Below are 21,039 nucleotides of genomic sequence, written 5' to 3'. Positions count from 1 at the left end.
ATGTTAGTGTAAATGGGGATGCGTAAAACTTGCATGGTTTGTTAAAAGCATTGGTTTAGATATTGAATTTGAATATTACGGTTTAGCAGAGATTGTCGGTAGGCTTGTGATGGCTGCAACGCCCTGTTTGTTCTGCTCCACGACGCAGGTCAATCAGCCAAAATTGCCATTGAGAACTCTGGACCCTCGGATATTGCCTCGAGGACCAGACTTCACGCCAGCCTTTGCCGACTTTGGGAGGCAAACCTCCGGTGGAAGAAACGTATCTGGCAGTGTGAGTTTTCTCCAGCTTGCTAATTTAAGAACTGGCCTTACTGTTGAAGCACTGATGAAGTCCATCCTCACGTTTTTGGGCATTTTCCAATGTTCCGCTGGTTCTGGTTTTGTTGGTCTGAATGCAAAGGGGATATTTCTTGGCTGTCAAAATGTAGGCAAATTAGAAAAACATTGCAGACGTTTTTCATTGGTATGTATTGGTCTTAAATGTGTTTGATCTCCTCCTTCCCCTTTTCCTGCTTGAGAGGTGTGGAAACATTTCCATACTGTGGACCTGGCAATGGCACGTGTGCGAACACACGTAATTCATACAGTGACATGAGCTTTGTGTCAGCATGTATCTTCACATTAGTCTGCCTCATAGAAAAAGCCAATAGAGCAAATAGATTTTACTAACAAACCAAATAATTAAAAAGGTGGATATTCTTGCTTTCTCTATGCTTCTACTTGTTGCTTTGCTTTGATCACTTTATTCCTCGTTTTCCTGTCTTTTCATCTGCTTTCCTTTTACATTCTAGTCTTTGCCCTTTGTCTGGCTTTGCCCAAACTGTGAATTCTTCCTTTCTGCCTGTGCCATCACTTGTCCTGGGTGTGCGGGTGCCCCCAGCATGGTGCCTGCCGAGAGGCCAGGTCAGCCACAGCTGGGGAACAGCGGCTGCCTCAGTTAGGTGCAATCGCTTCTTGTTCATCTCTCTAGATACATTCAGCTTATCTACCTGGATACATCTAATAAAGTATCTATTATTTATCTTTCAAATTTGCTGGTTTCAAAGAAGTTCGCTAAATAACCTTGACTTCTAAGTGTGCAGATTTCCAGGAGGCTCGGAGCCAAATGCAGCGATTTCGATGCAGACTTTGAGTTGATGTAATATTTCTGGTTTGAGAGTGGTCTCATGGCCAGTGCCTCGGTTCTGGGGTGCGCGTCTGTGTCTTCGAGTAGCTTCAGTGTCACGGTTTGTCTCAGAGCACGACCCGGTCCTGAAACCTTGATGCTGTTTGAGGTCGACATCGCTTCCTATATTTAGCGACTCCGCAGTGGGCTGCAGGTTGTACTCCGGCGCCTTCTGTCCTTTCATGCGCTGAATGTCCCGAGCCTCTTGGCACCTTGGTAACATCCCTATTGCTCTTTCTCTTTCCACAGGCCTGCAAAGTGCAGAGCAACCCTGGATTGCCTTCCCTGGCTCGGTGCGGTTCCCCAGCATGCCCTCTCTTGGTCTCGCCTCACCCACCATTGAGGAACCTGCCGATAGGGGTAAGCCAAATCCCCCCCTCTTCCCCCATCTTTGCACCTTTTTGTAGAGTTGTCTTTTTCCATAACGCCCACTGTTGATAAAGAACGACCGGCAGAAAACTTTACAAAAAGGTGCAACATTGTTTAAAAAAAAAAAAGAAAAAAAGAAAAAAAAAAAAGAAACAAGACTTGCATTGTACCCCTCTAGGCAGTCTTCAGTGGTGGGTGGGACATCACCAGCTGAGGGCATGCTGGGACGTTGGCCTGAGCGGGATCCGCGAGGGGTCTGCACTTTGCAGACCTATGGAAAGGGGGAGAAAAGGTAAGTCCTGCTTACCCCGTTCATTTGGAGCATTCAGCACATAACATACATCTTACATTTGCGCCTTTAAAGAGTAGAGCCTTTCTTTGCATCTTCCTCGAGGAGGGGTGGAAGGTAACCTTATTTAACAAGCCTGCTGTCCTGTGACGTCAGTTGTTATAGGATGAGAGGGTTTTCAGCCCCAAACAAAATCAGATGTTATCTTCTTGTAAAGCATGGCAAAGTCTGCGTGTATGCTCTCTGTCCACTCGGTCATTCCACCTCTACACAGGCCATGCTCATAAACCATTAAACCCACTGCCTATTCCTTGCCTTTGAAATAATGTCAAGCAGCTTAGTGCTAACAAGCTTTCGGCACGTGAAAATCTTTTATTTTGCTTCCTTGGCTTTGTCTTTCCTTCCTTCTTTTTCATTAAATGTGTTGTATGACTGTTTTTAGAACTAACACATGTTAACTCAAACAACATGAGGAGTATCATTACATAGGAAGAAAATACAGCTAATAAACACGTTCTGATATAGAGAAGAAGTTAGAGAGTTGGGTGACAAGATGCAAACAGAGAACTATGGTTGGAGAGGAGCAGTCCATCCCTGCATGCCAAGGCAGGATGTGTCTGCTTTTATCCTTCCTGAGAGGTGTCTGGGATGGCTCATAAAAGTCCCTGGTGGTGGAAACTCAAGTCGCCTGGGTTCTTGTGCTTCCCTGGAAGGCAGTCGTTCCTGGCGTCTAACCTCAATTTCGCTGTCTGCTCTTGAAGGCTGTTCTAGAGGGAGCAGCAGTTCTCTAGTTTTTTGGATGTTTTTAAAACATTACCATGGCTGTATCCTAAGAGCGGAAGCGGACCGTGAGGGAGAGCACCAGGTCGTACTTTGCTGCTGTGAGTTTGTGGCTCCTCAGCAGGAGACTTGTCCGTGTCTTTCTGCTTTCCTTTTTTCCCCTGTTCATCTGGAAGACAGGTAATTCAGATTAATGTAGTAACATCTGGTAAGCACTTCTCCGTGCCTTTGGTGGAAAATATTATTTCAGTGCAAGCTGTAGTGCCACAATCACAGGTGTTACAGAACTCTTATTATTTTTTGGACTGGGTTATGAAAAGGAGGCCAGGCATGAGCTCAAATGCCTCTTTAACTTGTTGCTTTGTAAATTTGAAAAAAAAAAAAAAAAAAAAGGCAGATTTTTCTGTTAAAAGTTTGTGATTTGTATATTATTTTATTACACATTCAGAGGAGGCTTCTGTTCACTGCTTTTAAAACCTAATCAAACATTCAGCTAGTTTGAACCAAGTTTATTCACACATATTAAAAACAAAACAAAAAAATAAGACAATCTTAAAGAAAGCCTTGGTTTTATTAATGCATTTAAAGGTCTGGTCTCCAAGGCAGTCAGATTTGAGCAAGCCATGAGGACAATCTCCATCTTCCCCTGTAACATGTTGATGTTCAGGAGAGGCGTGAATGGTCTCTGCATCCTTCAATTTTGCACGGGAAATAAAACCGCTGCCTTCAGGGAGGTGTTATTTGCTCAGAAGGCAAATGCTTTGGCTTTGCGTGGACCCATGCCCCGCGGAAGTGTCGTGCCTCTGCCGCTCTCTCCTCGTGAGTTACAGCCTGGCCATGGTTTGAAGGTCCTTCAGACCAGCGATACCTCTGTGCAAGAGAAATGGAACAGCTGCAGGTTGCCTCTCTTCGGCCTTGCCCCCGTGTCCCTGGCAGAAATTAGCCCAAACCTTCTGATTTTCAGGGCACGTGGCCAGCCTGGGCTTTTTGCAGACAAGGAGTTGTATAATGAGGTCTAGTGTATATTGCTGAAACTGGCCACTTTTCTGTTCCTTTATTGTCTGATACTTCAGCAGGAAGGACATTTCCTCTTTCCATGGCTGTACATTTGCAGCGTGGTGTGAACCTGGGCAGCACACGTGGCTGCAAGTTGCATAAAGTTGCATTAACACAGGGGCGATGCTCAGATGCAGGACTTCTCTGCTTCACAGAGGTGTCTGTCGAGGGCAGGCGTTTTCGGTGGAAACAAAGAGGTTGTAGGGAGCGACTGACGACTGTATGGGGAAGGTGTCCGTCTGGAAGAGTTGCGAAGGCTCCTGTGACTCGCAGGCTCGTTGCACTGTTGATTTCTTGGGAGTGATTGACTTGGCTGTTCCGTTACCATTGTGGTGTGTGCCCACAGAGGTTTGAGGCTCGTGTCTGCGCGCTCCAGCGGGACCTGAGCGCAGATCGTGGCAGGTGCCGGGGCAGCATGCTGACACGCTGCACCACGTGGCCCTCTTCCGTGCTTCGCCTCAGCGTACCAAGCGTGTCCTGGCACGAGATGGTTATCTTCTGACAGCATTTTGTTTTGTTGCTGTTACCACATAATGAAGCCCAAGAGAACTCTAGCAGCAATGCTGATTATGTTCGTTAGCATTCAGCAGCAGCAGCGCACATTTACTTCATCAAAGCCAACTGCTTCAAATTGCATATATAAGCCTAAGGAGGGTGGGGTTTTGTTTTCAGCTGTGCAAAGTCAGTTTAGGGATGATGCATGACATGTGAGGCACCAGCTGAGTGCACTTTGCTCATGTATTCAGTGAAGCTGTTTGAGTAACTGAGATGGTTTTGCCTCTCTGATGCTGGCTCGTTCACTCTGTTGAACAAAAAAATGCTTTAACTGGCCCAGTCTTTCAAGTAGAGGTTGCCTTCTGTCCACTGAAGAGATTAATTACTTCTGTTGAAAATAGCAGGCTTTGATAATGGAGTTTTATTGCGCTAATTTTTGCATTGAGGTAAGACGTTTCTAATAAATTAGTTGAGAAACACGAGCACGTAAGTGAAAAATAACCTCAGTACAACATTTGATATGTTCAGTCCTTAATCAGAAGATCCCAGCTGACGAGGTGGGACTTTGTGGGTGCCTTGTGCCATATCGCTAGTACAACTGATGAAAAATTCCCCGGTTTCAGGAGTTTTTCAGGTCTGACTTAATTAGGAGGAGCAATACAGCATTGCAGAGAATTGCTTGATGCTGTTTCAGGCAAAGTACCATGTTTCCATTTCTTCTCCTGTGAAGCTACAGAGAGTTTGACCCATACCTGTCAGGATTCGTGTTTCCTTAGTGCAGGAGCAGCACTTGATGCTCTGTTCGTGTGTTTTGTGTAATTTCCGTCTTAAACGTCTCTGTTGTTTGAAGCAAGCTCCAGTAAAACTTAGCGTTTTTGCCAGAGCTGCTAATCAATCATTACCTGATTGCTTGGGATGGTATTTTTGAAATAAACCTGTGAGGATTTAATCCTTAAATACGTCTTTGCAATAATATCTGAGCTGCACAGTTCCTGGCTTTCAAGAGGCTGTTTTGGTCACTTGGGTTCAGTTCCACAGCGCTTGAGTAGCATTTGGGCATCGCCAAAGTGTGGAAGCAGAGCCCTGAAGGCAGTGGTCATCCCACGTCTGTGTTGGGAAAGGCTGCCTGGGAGAAACGTGTTTGGTGTCTCCACGTTCCCTCTGACCAACCTGGACCAGCGGGTTGCTTTGGAGGGAGTCCTAAAAGTCCTAGGATGAGTTGGTGATTGTTGATGTTGGCTTGCGCCCCTGGAACATTTATCTAGATGTGAGTTTAAAAGGGGATATAACAAGGAATGTTTTTGTCCTAGTTGTTGAATGTTGGACCGAGGAGATCTCAGCCAGGCCAGAGGAGAGAGCCCAGGAAGATTATCACTGTGTGTGTAAAAGAGGATGTCCACCTGAAGAAGGCAGAGAACGCCTGGAAGCCGAGCCTGAAAAGAGAAAACCAAACCGAGGACCCAGAAAATGTCAAAACCCAGGTGAGAGCATGAGCAAGCACTTCTGAGAGTACAGTGGTCTGTAACAGAAGAAAGGTGATCATTCGCCTTTGCTGTTGTGTAAGACAGTGAAAAAGGGCAATGAATTCCAGTTTGAGTCGCAGCTTTCCCCTACCTGGATCTTTTTTTTTGTCTGTTTATTCTTGACCCAGAGTTTAAATGGCAGTCTTGTATATTAAGACAGTCTAAATAGGGAACACCAGACAACCTACTACCTCTCCTCCAGAGTTGTTTTTTCTATTGCTGTTTTAGTAGAATATTTCAGTCTCCATTCTAAAGCAAACAACCTCAGACTTCCAGCACAGAACTTGCTTTTCATCCCCTTTTAGACTACATTTCTGTGCTGAACCTCAGCAGTACTGAGGTTCCTCTGTAAGATTCCCTCAGCTCGTCCTGCCCAACCCAACCACGCTCTCTCTGAAGCTTTCTCTGTCTTTCTCCCCCTCCTTTCCTCTGTGGGGCAGCCTCTCTGGGTGGAGGTATTTGCCTGGTGGTGAAAATTCTAATTTGTAGGATAAGTTGAGGTAGTCTTGAACAACACTAGAATTCTGTTCCCAGGGCTAACAGCAGCCTTGTTGACCTAATTATCATCACGACAGTTTTAATAAGAATTCCTTAAATATAGAAAAAGTTGATTGCCCCTGGTTGAGAGAGATGATGACCACTCCCATATGAATTTATATTTCATAGTTAAATTGATACGAAGAAGAATATTTCAGTTGGGTGACAGCAAGGCTTTGTGCCTCTGTTGTGCTTGGAAAAAAGTGCTTGGGCATTTCCAAAAATCTGGCACTGCAGCTGTGAACTGTGATCTGTAGTAGCCAGTAGCTGAATTATGGTTGGAGCTGGACTGTACACAGATGTGTGGTTGTGTACCTCAGTATCCTCGTCCTACAGGACATCTTCTCTGTTCACCTGTAAAATGCCTAGCTCATTGCTCAAAGCCACCATATGCCTCTTTGATTTGTGCTGAAACTTAAAAGTTTTCCTTTCGTTCAGGAGCTGTTCCGCAAGGTACGAAGCATCTTGAACAAGCTGACACCCCAGATGTTCAATCAGCTTATGAAGCAAGTAACAGACCTGACAGTAGATACAGAAGAGAGGCTGAAAGGAGTCATTGACCTGGTCTTTGAGAAGGCTATCGATGAACCGAGCTTCTCCGTGGCGTATGCAAACATGTGCAGATGTCTTGTAACGGTAAGAGCTGCCAAAGTTAGATCGGAAGTTCCTCAGGGAAAACGTTCTGCGCCTTATCCCCAAGGACTGATTAGCAGTAATATAAACACAGCAAGAGCAGACTTAGAGGGTAGTTTCTGAACATAAATAAAAACAATTTACATCACAGATTTCTTCCTCTACATTCATTGGCCGTGGCAGGCTTTGCTTGGAGTGACGCTTTGTTTGGAGTCAAGGGCACAGAGCACTTTGCTGTGCCTGGTCGCAAGATGCTATGAGTCACATTTGGAAGTCCAATTTCTCCTCTCATTTCAAAGGGAAGCCTAAGGTGCAGAGCCAGGCTTTGGACAGTTAACTTTCAGATGCTTGGTTGGGACAAAACGTCCCCTTTCTCCCCCAGATGATGATTTGCCATACCATGCAATGAAAGAGCATAGCTTCAGGGTCTTCAGTGTGTAATAACAGCGTTTCTTAAGCAGTGAGCCTTTTTAAAGGATTCCATGAATGGAAATGTAATCTGTCTCCAGGCAGAGGTGGTGTCAGCCAAATTTTGAGTGTGACTTTACATATGGAATCTAAAACTCCACTGGAAATCATGACATGCTGCTTAACTGTCATGGCCTTGCAAACTTGCATTGCTAAATATGAAGTACATAATAAAATGTAATGGATAGCTTATAACAAATCTCGCTTGTATGTAGAGTATAGCTGTATTTCTGCTGATGTTTTTCGTTCTTTTCCTACAGCTGAAAGTGCCCATGGCAGACAAACCTGGGAGCACAGTAAATTTCCGCAAGTTGCTGTTAAACCGCTGCCAGAAGGAATTTGAAAAGGACAAAGCTGACGACGATGTCTTCGAAAAGAAACAGAAAGAACTTGAAGCTGCTACCACTGTAAGTGGTATATTTCCCCATAAATTCTCAGAGAGCCCTCTGAAAAGGATCCCTTCTGAAGATGGCAGTTGACTGGGGGGGAATATTGAAGCTGAGTTTCATTCGGTCACTTTGGCTGAATGTAATTAAAAATATTTGCCTTGATTAGTGTATTTATAACCTCTTTTTGGTTCTTATGAGAAAAAGAGCAAACAGGGACACCAGTGACTAGGTCTGTAAAACTGGCTCTTTTGAAGAGTTCTGTGCTCTTTGAACATACTCTTTAGAGCTGTTTTTCTGTTTTACAGCCAGAGGAGAAGACACGGCTCCATGATGAGCTGGAAGAGGCCAAGGACAAAGCCCGACGGAGATCCATTGGGAATATAAAATTCATTGGCGAGCTTTTCAAACTAAAAATGCTGACGGAGGCGATCATGCATGACTGCGTGGTAAAGCTGCTGAAAAACCACGATGAGGAGTCCCTCGAGTGCCTTTGCCGCCTACTAACTACCATTGGCAAGGACCTGGACTTTGAGAAAGCAAAGGTAGGGCAGGATCAGAAATGAGTAATGAGGCTGGCTGGGCAGGGGATGGAAAAATGGGTGTGGAGTGTTTTTATTGGAGATTTTTTTTTCCTCGCGAATTTTTGTACAGCATGAGGAAGTCATCCACTCTTCTGTGGATGTTTCATCACTACCTGGCCTTGTTCCCTCCTCTCAGTCCCTCTCTAATGTTCTTTACCATTTTCAATGGTGTTATCCAATCATTACACGTTTCCAAGCATTTCATCCAAGCACACAGTCTAAACATGCTTGGCATATACCCTGTGCTTCATTTTCCAAATAGATTTTACTTCTTATCTGTAGTTTTTAAAACATTAAAGTGGTTTCTTTGCTGCTGAGCGTTTGTATTACCCAAGAATTCTACCACTGAATGTATTATTCCACGTTAAATCTAAAAAAACCACCACCTTGTTAGCTGCCTTAAATCCCCACCTGAAACTTGGCAGATGCATTTATTTTGTGTCATCATCTCCAGCTATGCTGGAGTGAAGCAGCTGTTTTGCAACTGCACTGCTCCAGCATCCTCCTCCCAACTTCCCAACAAACGTGTGTGTAACACAGAGCATTACGCGCTCCCTGAGCTTCTGTTGGCACAGGCAATCTGCTTCTCCTTCGCAAAAGCCAGGCATGGGATGAAAAAGCATTTGAAGATTTTGCCAGAAATCAGTTGGACTCAGCTTTGGAAACAAACCGAGCTAATTGTTTTCAGCTGCTCAGGGCAGGGAGTTCCCTCACAGTGCACTGGGTTGCAGGGATCACGGTGGATCAGTCCTGATCTGCATAGGGCATCCTCAGAGAAACAGTTTCCCAAGCCATTTTGTGGAGCGTTGACCAAAACAGCGCAGTTTACCACTAATCCCCAGGCTAAATACCCGCATCGTTACGTAGCAGCGTGTGCGGTGTTGATGCAGGTTTGAAAGTGCCAGAAGAGGAATATAAATCTCTCCACGTGCTTTGGGAAGAAAACAGGGTTTGACTTCTAAGCAGTAGCTGAGGTCATGTTGGATAAGTCCTGGACACTGTTTCAGTCTTTAGTAGCACAGAAACAGAGGAAAAGCGAACTTTTTGCTGCGCTGGCCGCTTCCACAACCCTGAGCTGCAGCTCGGTGCAGCCAGGAGCGGCGTGCAGCAAGGAGACGCTTTCAGATGTCATGTTTCTGGGTGTGAGAAGGTGCCTGGGTCCTGTCCTTGTGGGTTGTTATTTCTATCAAGATTGAGAGAGAATTCTTTATTTATTTTCTATTAATGAGGGAGACACTTAATTATGCACTTGTATTGAAGCTAAAATGTTCTTGTTAAAATTTCTGGAAAATGTCCACTTTAAATATTTTTCCCGTCATTCCTAACTTTGGAAACCTTTGCTTGCTTAGTTGAAACTTTCCAGGGCAAGGCCAGAACCAAATTTTTTATGTTTGTTTAAGTGTAAAGAAAAGGATTTAGCAAGTTCTTTATGAAGGGAGTGGGAAGCATTTTATAAAACTGCCCTGAAACTTTTTAAAACAGACGAAGCTGTTTAAAAAAGCCGAAGAGGCTTTTTAGAGCCTGGCAAGTCAAATTTAGACCTAGCGAAGGCTTCTGTAATGATACTACCTTGCGTCTTAGGGAAGATTTGTTTTCATTACATCATCACTTTTTGGAAGAAAAGGCATAAATAAGATGGTACATAATGCTCGTGTGGTTTTGTACTACAGCTGAGCCTGTTAAACAGCTGCTTGCTGACAGAGGCAGTACATCTGCCCCCCCCTTCTTTTGCCTGACCCCAGCTGAGATGGCTCAGGAGGTAAAGCAATGATCAGTGTCTGCAGGGTTAATTTTGTGACTGTTTAGTTCCCTTAGCCAGTTTTTCTTGGGCTGAGATGAGCACGTGTTGCTGGTACGAAAAGGGGGAGCTGATAGGTAGAGCAGGACTCCTTATTGGTGGCAGCTAGCCAGCAGGTCAGCTTCACTGTGCCACAGAAAAAAAGAACATCCATTTCTTTAATGTATGGCAGATTTATTCTGTACATGCAGAGGGTGTAGATAATCTGAGTAATTAAAAATGCAGTGGAAGTGTGTGCTGAATGAAGGAGGTGTCTGCAGACTCATGCCTGCACAACCCACACTCAAATCCAACCTGTGGGTGCGTACGAGACCCAAAGCACCTTCTGCAGCGAGCAGATCTGGGTGCCCAGCTGGGCTTCTGGCACAGAGGTGCTGTAATACTGAGCCCACAGACTCCCCACCTCAGGGAGTATGTTCACTGTCTTCCAAGATACACTGACGATGACATTTCTCTTGTGTAGCCTCGCATGGACCAGTATTTTAATCAGATGGAGAAGATTGTGAAAGAGAGGAAAACATCTTCAAGGATTCGGTTCATGCTTCAGGACGTAATAGACCTAAGGCTGGTAGGTACCAACTCCAGTAATAACAGAGCATGTTCCCTTGCACGTCTAGGCTGGAAGAACACTGACCCAAGATCAGGGATTGTGGAAGTTACAGCAACAGTGGAATGTTAGGGGGAGATTTGTGCCCTTTATCATCCCAGAAGCCTGGCTGTTCAATAAGGAGTGTCTCTTTTTCCATTTTTTAAATTTTTTTTTTTTGTATTAAGTTGTTAGGTGAAATACTTTAAGCGTTGGGTGTTTCAGTTCAGCTTATTGTTAGACACACACCCGGACCAGCTTCTGATAACACTGGTCCGGCCCCACTACAGCAGATGTGCCTGAGCCCTTTTCCCACGACAGGCTTTGGATGTTCTTCCCCCATGGCAGCCCCTCTGCTCCCATCTGCCAGTCATACTGCCTAGCTGTCGTCATTCCTGTGCACTCTGGGGTGTAGCTGTTCCCTGCCAGCACTAACTTGTGCTGGTGGGACCAAAGCACTGTGGACCAAAGCATACCCCACAAACTGGGGGGTCAGTGTGGTTGTAAAACAAATGAGAGCTCTTCTTCATGGCAACACGCATTGTGTAGAGCAATAACCCTGTATTAGCCCATATTGCTGCTACAGGTAGGCATCTGCTAGGTGTTTCCTGGCCATACCGTGTTAAACAAAAGCAAATGGAGTCTGTGCTCTGTCAGAGTGTGATGATGGTGGGTCCACATCAAACTCCAGAACTGACGAGTAGGAAGTACCCTGGCGCAGATGTCAAAACACACAGAGCAGGCACGGGCCTGCCCGTCTTGTAATCCCACCAGGATTTTGAACACAGCCAAGCTGTTAGATCTGGGGTCTCAGTGAAGGGCGTCTGTACGCTGGCTGAAGATGTGACTGCAGCTTGCACAAACATTCCCAAATAGCTGTAATTTCACCCTTACAGGTGCTGGTAGCAGCGCGGCTTTAGCAGTGCTTGCCTCAAGACAGCACTTGACTGAAGCCCTGAGTGGGTTTTACTCTTACCTCAAATGGCTGTTTTGGGGTTTTGTACAGACTGAAGTCACTGTTTCAACTACAGGGTACGCAAAGATAATTATCTCAAAAGTTGTATTGAAGTTGTAGCAAGATCAAGAGGTAGTCTGGTTAATTTGGGGGATAGATGGATCTGTGCAGTGTATGGTTGAATAGACACATCAAGCAGTAGAAATGTTTTGCAGAGACACATCTCCACCTCTCTGCAGGATTCTTGTCTTAGCCATCACGATCCCTGGAGTGACAAAGCACCATCTCCAGATAAAATACAGTCACTTCTTTATTTTCAGAGTTTCATGTTTTTCCTCAAGCTTGGAGGAAGGGTTCCAATGAGCACTGTCAATAATAAACAGTGAGAGTAACAGCAGCCTCCCTCTAGCCCATCTCTTCCTTGACCTAGGAAGACTGGAAAGCTGGAAATGTGCTAGGGGTTAATATGGATTGAATTCAGTCATGTTTCTCCAGAGTCAGGTCCTCACCGCAGCCTTCAATGTCCACCAATATACACACCATAGCCTACATACAGAGTATATACCTCTGACCTGTGGTGCTGCAGTAACCATGTCAGCAACATCGCCCAGCTCCACAAAGCTTCCTCCAGTCCCTCTGAGAGCGCCCCACTAACACGTCACAAGGGTGGCAGGGTTAGGCCTTGCTCACTGTACTCGGAATACCCCATTTCCAATGCTCCGCTCCCAGAAGTATCACTGAGCACGTTTGTTTCTCTCCTAGTGTAACTGGGTTTCGCGGAGAGCAGACCAAGGCCCGAAGACCATCGAGCAGATTCATAAAGAAGCCAAGATTGAAGAGCAAGAAGAACAGAGGAAGGTCCAACAACTCATGACCAAAGAGAAGAGGAGACCGGGTAAAGTAAAAGCCAAGTTGTTGGCTGCTCGTTTCACTCATTTCAAATCCAGTGGCCATAGTCAGAATCCCACATAAAAGAAAGTATGTTTTTTCCTAAGTGTAATGAGCAAAGGAATTTGGGGCCTTATTATGGCTGAGGCTGGAAGAGGAACAATCTTACTGTGGATTGACTGTGTGGGTTTTTTTTGGACAAATCCCTTGGTAGAAATAAACATCACAGGCCAGTAGTGCTTGAGTTTTGTATTTGGGCAAACCACTTTTGATTTTGTGACAGGCTGCCAGAAATCTGTTGTAACCAGTAACTACACAGGAGTCAGATTTGCCATCCGTTCTTACGTACAGCAGTATCTGATTTCAAGAGAATAACATCTGATATCCAGAGTAACCATATTGTCTTGTAAGGTGTTAATTCTGCATGAGAAAACGTTCTAGCATTACCTTAAATTGCTACTGGCCCTTGAAGTTGACACTTACCTGAAGGTCAATTTGAAGTGACAGGTGCTTCTCAGAGGCATAGGGCCAAACCAGGCAAATCTTCTTGGTTCCTGAGGCATGGCAGTCCCTTGTGCTGGCTTAAAGCATGCTCCTTGCTTTGTCCAGCCACAGCAAGGCACTGTTTTGCAGCATGAATGATCAGAACAGTGTCTTCCCTTCCAAAAAGGCTGGAAATAATTTTGTGAAAGTATAGAGTAGCTTTAAAACAAATTGCAACTAGGATGACGTTAAAATATCCATTACAGTACAAATAGAAATCAGGTGGAATAAAAGTGCCAGTGAGAGCAGAAGTGCGCAGAGAACTTTCAGTACGGATTCTGGGGATAAAGGCACATGTTCTAGTAAACTGGATTAGCAAGCAGGGAAAACAAAGACTGGGACTGAGGAGCGCATGGAAATGTGTCATCTTTGGAATTCCTTAATACGAAGGATTATTAAAGTGCTGTGAAAACAGGCCGTAAAGAAAATACAATAGACTTCATTTTAGTTATTCTGAAGTTGGTATCAGTAGAAGGTAAGGAACTTGTGACTACTTGGATGGGTCTTGGTCTCCTTGGATAGAAACATGCCATCCTCTTTTTCTCCTTGTGTTGAACTTGGAGTCTCCCAGGGTCCTGCTGGGGACGAGCTGAAGGTGGTTGTGTTTGTTGTCTGGCAGGTGTCCAGCGGGTTGATGAAGGCGGTTGGAACACTGTGCAGGGGGCAAAGAACAGCAGAGTGCTGGACCCCACCAAGTTCCTTAAAATCACCAAGGTAGGTGCCAGCACAGGACTCATTCTGAGCAACAAGATGCCAAGGTCTTACCAGATTGCATCTGTCCATCTAGGAGAGACTGTTACAGTGTTCACAGGTCAAAATTTGTGATTTGGAGGTATTTTAAATCCCTAGAGTTGGTACTGTGCATAAAAAACGCACAAAGGAAAACTCCATTGCCTTCTAAATGTTTCTATTCTGGTTGTTCTAAGGGACAGCAGTACACATACACTTGCCTAGGTTTGTAGTGTCCTTTTAGTGACACAGAAGTTCTCTAAGTTGAGAAAGTGCGTTTTATCAAATGATGAAAAGAGAATGCAAGTTGGGTAACTGTCTGATGCTGATGCAGCACATGAAAGGACTGTTACAGGAGTGTCAAACACCTGGCTGTATGAACCCTTTGCCTCAAATACTTAAGAGCCATTCTGATGCTGCTTAGTAGAAGGGATTCCACATGCAATTTGAAAACATGTTCTTATCGTATCACAGATAGCAGCACTCCAGGCTTAAAAGGTTCAGGTAGCGTGAGAAGAGCTGTGTCCACTTTTACCGTGTTTCTGGACTTGTATGCAATGCAGTTGCATCTGTCAGTATGTGATACACTTCCACATCCATCCTCCGTGTGAGCACTTTCCTGTTATTTGCCTTTGGAGTGATGTTTTTGCAGCATTTATCTCAGGCTGCAAGTTAGGCAAGCTAGGAGATTATTCCATTGTTAATGGTCTTCAGAACAGCCGTGGGATTTGTCGCCAAGGAGAACTCAGTCTGACATAAATCAGGGTGATTCCCAGACATTCCTGTGTCCCAGTTAATGTCACTCTCCCTGAATTTTACTCTGTGTCCAGATGTTCAGAGAGCTGTAAAGTAGAACCTGGATAGACTTCAGCCTTTCTGCAGATCAGGCTCAGTTTGTTCCTTGTGAAAGTCATAAAACAGACTTCAGAACTTAATTATCAAGAGGGATTCAGCCTGCTTTTGTCTGGGCTTACAGCTCATGTGGGAAAAGTCCTTCTACTCCGTTTAGTGCAATTACAGTACAAATAGACCTAGCTCCACAACAGCAGCATTACTGGGAGGTGAGAGGAGCTCGTACAAAGAGATCTGCAGGGTCACAACCTCCTTGTCAATAAGTTCGCCTACTGAGCATTGTAAAATCAATGTTCTCTTCTTGTCAAGAGGCTACTTTTCCCTCCAAGTTTGCAACCTGTTGTTGTTCTTTGCCCTCTAAATTCTGTTTGTTACTGTGCAGATTTCCCCCAAAGCCATGACTGGTAGGTGGAGTGGACACCACAGGACCATTTTACTCACCACAATCAAGCTGAATGTCTTCCGAGTACTGATACGCTGCACCTTTTCCTCCTTAGTGAGCTTCACAGTTCCTAATAAAATAAAGATCCTGGTCATTATAAATGTCTTTCATTGACACTCTGGAAGAGGCTGTTTGTAATGACCTTTGTTGGTCGCATCCTCTGTCTTTGGCTAGAGTTCAGTCTTCCGAAAGTGCATTAAAGTGTATTTTGGTATTCACATGATGGGTATCGTTACAAAAGAAGTAGCCCATTTGTAAATAAGATGCAAGATTTTCCCTTGTAACCACATGTCCTGATGTGTTTTACAGCCCACAATAGATGAGAAGATTCAGCTTGTGCCTAAAGCCCAGTTGGGCAGCTGGGGAAAAGGCAGCAGTGGTGGAGCAAAGGCAAGCGAGATGGGTAAGTCAGGACAAGTTCTCACCCTCTGCTTTTCTACCAGCTGTCCTTGCCAGGAGTGGATTTGGGTGGGAATGCTCACAAATGCATTTCCTAAATCACACTGTACTGCAATGGTAACACAACAGCAAACCCTCAGTAGGAGCATCCGTTGTTTGAGGTGAGATTCAGCTGTGCGCTTAGCTGAGAAAAGAAAAACAGGAGGTGCAGTCGGGATAGATGTTGAATGGTTGTTGGTTTGGGGTGTTTTTTAAGTAATCAGATGCACAAGGCTCCACCACCACTAATTAGCTCTAAGCAGATGTATCCTCCTGCTTTGCCTCCAAAGTGAGACCTGTCCTGTGGCTCAACAGGATGGGAAAGGGGGGAGGGGGGTAGGCAGGAGAAGGAGAAGGCAGGAAAGTATTTTTTCCCAAGAGAGTTTTTCATCTTGACACAACCAGCAGGTGAATCATTACAGTAATCCAGCCCCAAAAGAAAAACAGCATTCATATGGAACGCTGGCATTACCGTGAATCTGGTACATTACAGGGATATCTGCGCTTGTGACTGCCTGACAGTCGGGGATGAAGTGGAGCAGGACCTTCCCATGCGTTCTCTCCCCATCTCTCTGGAAAAAGCCATTGCTTAAATGATTTTGTGATGCTGAGGTGTCAGCAGCTACTGACCTTCTTGTCCCTTTTCCCTGTGTTGTCTTTACAATCTCCCAGACTCTTTACGACCAAGTGCCACTAGTTTGAACAGATTTTCTGCACTGCAGCCTCCAGTCTCATCTGTATCTGCCTCATCTGCATCCTCAGAATTAGATTCTCGCAGGGCCTTAACTAGGTAAGGTTCGGTCCCTTCGGCTGTCTGTACGCTTGCGCTTTTCACTTGCTGCTCTAGTTGGTAGTAGCATGCAGAAAGAAGAGAATTTCCTCGAGTTTCCAGGAATGGCTGGGTCATTTTTCCCTCTGTGTATTTTGAATTAACTTAAAACACATTAATCTTTTATACTATCATAGGAGAGACAGGTGGTATTAATTTTTAAAGCAGTTATGGTGAGGGTTTCAGTTTCCATTTCTCAGCCCCCCTTTATCTAAAAGATTTATTTGTTAGTAGTTTATAACATGTTCAAAACTGTTCAGAAAAAATGTAATAAATAGGTGTGAAGGTTGAACTCAGTGGTAATATATTAAGCGAGGTCATTTGTTTTGTTTATCCAGAAAACATGCCTAAAACCTTGCACAAATTTAGCAAGGCTCTTTGAGTTCTGTGGCTGTCCCTGACCCCTGCCCATTAGCTGTGACCAAGCCTGCCCATGCATCCACATCATGCAGTGCATACATAAGGCTGTGCAGTCCTCTCACGTGCCCCGATTTCACCAGGCCTACAGCCACTCCAGCTTGTAGCATGAAACATATATTAAACCTTAATAATTTAGTAACTCAAGACATGCTTTATAAATGTACAGTTCACTTAGAACGTCACTAGTTCTTCCTTCCAGCGCTCACCAGCTGTCATACTGCTTTGTCAGTCTGTCGCTCTGAAGTTTTCCTCAAGCTTATTCCTTTCTTTTTAACCTAAAACTCTGGCTTACCTAGAGATTCCATTTGGGTAACATTTTGCACATCTTACTCATTGACACGTTAATTAACAGGACAGGTCCTTGTCACCTGTTGCTGATAGCCTTCAATATTCTGAAGATATTTTTCAATAAATGAGTAAAAATACACCGCTCAGAGTATTTCACAGTAAATCAGTGCTTTTACATCATAAATGTCACCATTCTACATTTAAAATGGGTGCTATAAGGACTTCGTTGCTTTTCCACGTATTCTCTAGGAAGCAAAGTCTCTGTCTGTCCGCTCTGAATATTTGTTCTGAGTATGTTTGTGCATCTCTGAGACTTGAGTCGATTTTGATTATATTCTGTGTAGCAACAGCTGTAAAAAATAGAGACGACAGTCCTGCTGGTTTGCTGCTGTTGTTTGGTTGTTTGTTTTCCTGCAAATACTAGAAAGCTGTCCAATATCTTTTCTAACACCAGAATTGCGAGCAGGGGTTACTCGTACTGTAAATGTGTGTGGTTTTGTTCTGCAGTCGCGGGAGCACGGGCCGGGAGAAGAATGACAAACCTCTCCCGCCTTCCCTCTCCCGTCCCAACACCTTCCTACGGGGCAGCAGCAGTAAAGAGCTGCTGCTCGACAATCAGGCACAAGAGGAGCAGCGGAGAGAGATGCTGGAGACGGTGAAGCAGTTAACAGGTGGCATGGAGATGGACAGAAACAGCACAGAGGCAGAGAGGAACAAAGCCAAGGAGTCTGGTAAGCTGCTCGTCTGTGCTCGGGGAATCTAGCTGAATGCATGAAAAGGCTTAAGGGGAGAATCTGTAAGTAAAAGTGACACATTTCTGTGCAGTGATGTGAGTATTTGGCCCGCAGTGACGCATTGTCAAGCTGTGATAGCTGAGATCTGCCTCCCAAAGGTTTGTAACGCGACTGATTTATACAGGCCTTAGCATCATCTCTTATCATCAACTCCTTAGGATTCAGTGGAGCTGAAAGGCTGCAGATACCAGTGAAACACCAGTAAATGGAGTTGTCCTTCCTACTGATACCCATTGTTACCACTGGTCTCTGGGACAGAAGTCCCCAAAATCAAGGGGCATCCTCTCAGTTCAGCTCGTATCCTAAACCTGTCTCCCGTGATAAGTCACAGAGACAAGGTTTGAGGAGAATCAGAATACAACATGTTGTGTGCTTGGAGGGGCCTTCCTGGTTATTTAAGGGAGATTTGGGTTTGTGTCTGTCGTTTGTTACTCACCAGCTGGTTACAGAAATCACAACTACAGGATAAAATCAGGTGCGGGTCCAGTTCCCAGTCACCGTCTCTCTGGGGTACTGTAGCCTCCTCCCCAGGCCAGAGCAGAGGTCGGGATTGTTTTAATGGTCCCCAGGCATAATTCTGGAGCCAAGCATTTTCAGTGCAATGCCACATGCTTTCTCCTGCACCTGCATTTCCTCCAAGCTTCTGCGTGCTGCAGATCCCATTGATTTCAGCAGTGTTCATATATGCTGCAATCTACAAGGCCAAAATCCCTGATCAGTTCTGCAGTTGCCTCTTCAGTGTCCAGTAAAGCCCTGTCTACCCATCCTGAACATGAGCAGCCATCTGGGGCAGGGGCAGACCATGCACGGTATCTTTTTAGCGCTGCCTTGTTGCCAGCCCTCATCCCAAGCAGGTCTCAATGCAGCGTGGTGTTAGCACCCACTGGGGTGGCTTGTCACCTCGTCAGTGCTGCAGCTCCCGCTTTTTGATCCTGCCAGCTTGAGGTGATTTGTTAGTGAGAAAGTATTGAGGACATTTAAGATGACATTGCCTGTGGACACAGCTTTTGCAATAGGTACAGCGTTTTGCTTCTTCATTATGAAACATCTAGAAACTGTTAATGCAGTAGAAGTGGCGAGGAATACGTCCTGACACGCACGACACAGCACACTGATCGCTTCAGGAGGAAGGTTCATAAAAGACTTCATGGGAAGCAAGGTTTTGGGGTTTGGGAATGTGACCAGGAGGTTACCTGGAGTGGCTGCCCATCACAGTCAGCATGCTTAAAATTTGTAGCATACTGTTAAGAGCTCCTGTAACAGCTCAAAGCATAATTATTTAATATTGGTAGTGCTTTGAAGGTGTTGCATCCCGTGTCACTGCCGTTGTTTCTACAAGAAGGTTGATTTGCAGCGTTACTGGGAGTTCGTATAGGGGAAAATGTAACTAAGAAAGAAGCAATGCAGGCCTGATGATGAGTCAGGAAACACACCCCGCGCTCGTTATTTCAGCCATCGCATTCCTGCTTGTAAATCATCTTTGTTCCAGTTATCACAGCAAAGCTTGCTATGGACTGCGGCTGGCCAGCCAGCAGGAGCGGCTCTGACTTCTGTTTTCAAAATGTCTTCTTTGGAAACAGTTCTGATTTTCCTTTTCCAAATGCTTTTTTTGTTTCTACCAGTCAAGCCAGAAGCTCCCCCAGCTCCAGTGCAAGAGAAGCCTTCGCTATCAGAAGAAGAAATAGAGAGAAAATGCAAATCTATCATTGATGAGTTCTTGCATATTAATGATTTTAAGGTAAGCAAAATGAGAACCTTGTGTAGCAGAAAGATCTGCAGCTGTGGGGCTTGAGAGCGTTTTCTCTCCAGGAGCAGTGGAAGCACGCGGTTCTCACAGAGGTAGCAGAAGCAGTGGAGCCTGTTAAAATTTGGGTGGCAGCTGCTCCGTGAGTGTTTTCTGCCCTGCTGGTAGTAGGAAAAATAGGCCAGTTTGTGCGTTTTAAGTAGGAAGATGTATGTGTTTCTGTCATGAATCACTGAGCAGCTCCATAATAACTGCAATTTTGGAAGCAGAAAAGCTAGTGGGAAAATAAACTGAGGTTTTCATTTAGTTATCAAAGTATGTGCTGTTGTGATCTGGAGGCAGATAAAGCAATACTAAATATTGAACAAACCACTCTAGAGTATTTTTAATAAACATTGAAAATTACTGAGCAGCTGTCATTGCTTCCTAGTTAAAGGTTGCAATTTTGTTTCCCTTGTAAATGGATTTTTAGCCTGTCCAGGGAGTTCACAAGAAGTATTACATTTGCTGCAGAACCAAATGGTTTGATCTTTTGCTGAAATAAATTCTAGAAACACACAAAGTTTGAAATGACAGTGCTAGGAAATTCCTAGTTTGGCACCCTAAAAATAGTATTGCTTCTTGCACTTTATAGTGTTCCCAATTAAAATCAGGAAGGGTAATATCCTTACAGCTTGTTTGGGGCTCACATCTAGTTACCAGGACAAGCTTGCCTCAGAGTTCTCATCAGGAGAAAATTCTGATTTGGAGAAAAAATACTCTTTGATTTGCAATATCCCTCAGCTTGCTGGCCTGGCAGATCTCAGCAGGAGGAGGCAGAGGACAGCTGGGCCAGTTAACAAAGTAGTCTCCGGTCCTTTTTCAGGTAGACTTCAAAGTCTAACCCCTGGGTGTCCAGGGCTAAAAGAGGTGCTTCAGTTTCTGTGCTTGCAAATACGATGACTTTTTTTTTTTTATGTCTGGATGGGAATACAGTTGACTTGTGTTAGACAAGTGTCCATCTGGTTAAAAAGGACATCAGATTGAGGCAGTGCATTTGCAGTAAGGAGTTACTTGATAACTGTAAAATCTCAATGCCCTTCATATGTGGTATGTGACAAAGTTTCTGACAAACACAGCTTAAACTCACATTAATAGGCCATATATGAGTGCTTATGTTAATGTAGGCTATAGCAAAGGAATAGTGTTGAGTTTAGTCTTTGCTATTTCACCTGCCTGTAAATGAAAGCCATTGAGCTGTACGTCAGTGCCCAGTGCCAGCAGGTCCGACCAGCGGCATGGTCACCTCTCTGTCCTGGAGACGCGGGGATCCGTCAGGCACCTCTGATCTCTGACCTGAGCACGTGGTCTGGGACTGCCGAAATCCTGACCTGCGGAAAGCAGCCAGCTGAAGCAATGCAGCTGGGGCTGCCAGTTCTTGATAACTGAGACAAAGAGCAGATGTG

General features: G+C 44.8%; 1 protein-coding gene across 16 annotated transcripts in view; it reads left to right on the top strand.

The window, feature by feature from the left end:
- Positions 1–21,039, top strand: part of EIF4G3 (eukaryotic translation initiation factor 4 gamma 3) — a 153,740-nt gene that overhangs the window by 120,594 nt on the left and 12,107 nt on the right. For 12 of the 16 annotated variants that reach the window (XM_035567882.2, XM_035567880.2, XM_050714859.1 and 9 more), the window contains 13 exons: positions 149–274; positions 1,418–1,528; positions 5,468–5,638; positions 6,656–6,853; positions 7,579–7,725; positions 8,013–8,249; positions 10,550–10,654; positions 12,390–12,522; positions 13,678–13,772; positions 15,391–15,484; positions 16,192–16,309; positions 17,564–17,787; positions 19,473–19,588. In XM_035567882.2, the coding sequence (XP_035423775.2) occupies positions 149–274; positions 1,418–1,528; positions 5,468–5,638; positions 6,656–6,853; positions 7,579–7,725; positions 8,013–8,249; positions 10,550–10,654; positions 12,390–12,522; positions 13,678–13,772; positions 15,391–15,484; positions 16,192–16,309; positions 17,564–17,787; positions 19,473–19,588 (1,875 nt within the window). The remainder of the gene's footprint in view (positions 1–148; positions 275–1,417; positions 1,529–5,467; positions 5,639–6,655; positions 6,854–7,578; positions 7,726–8,012; positions 8,250–10,549; positions 10,655–12,389; positions 12,523–13,677; positions 13,773–15,390; positions 15,485–16,191; positions 16,310–17,563; positions 17,788–19,472; positions 19,589–21,039) is intronic. The other 4 variants (XM_035567884.2, XM_035567883.2, XM_035567899.2 and 1 more) reach the window with 1 other exon arrangement.

The sequence above is a fragment of the Cygnus atratus genome, chromosome 21 (genome assembly GCF_013377495.2).
Source record: "Cygnus atratus isolate AKBS03 ecotype Queensland, Australia chromosome 21, CAtr_DNAZoo_HiC_assembly, whole genome shotgun sequence".
In the NCBI taxonomy this organism is placed as follows: domain Eukaryota; kingdom Metazoa; phylum Chordata; class Aves; order Anseriformes; family Anatidae; genus Cygnus; species Cygnus atratus.
Note: the sequence above shows the minus strand (reverse complement) of the source record. Positions and strands in the feature narration are given on the sequence as shown.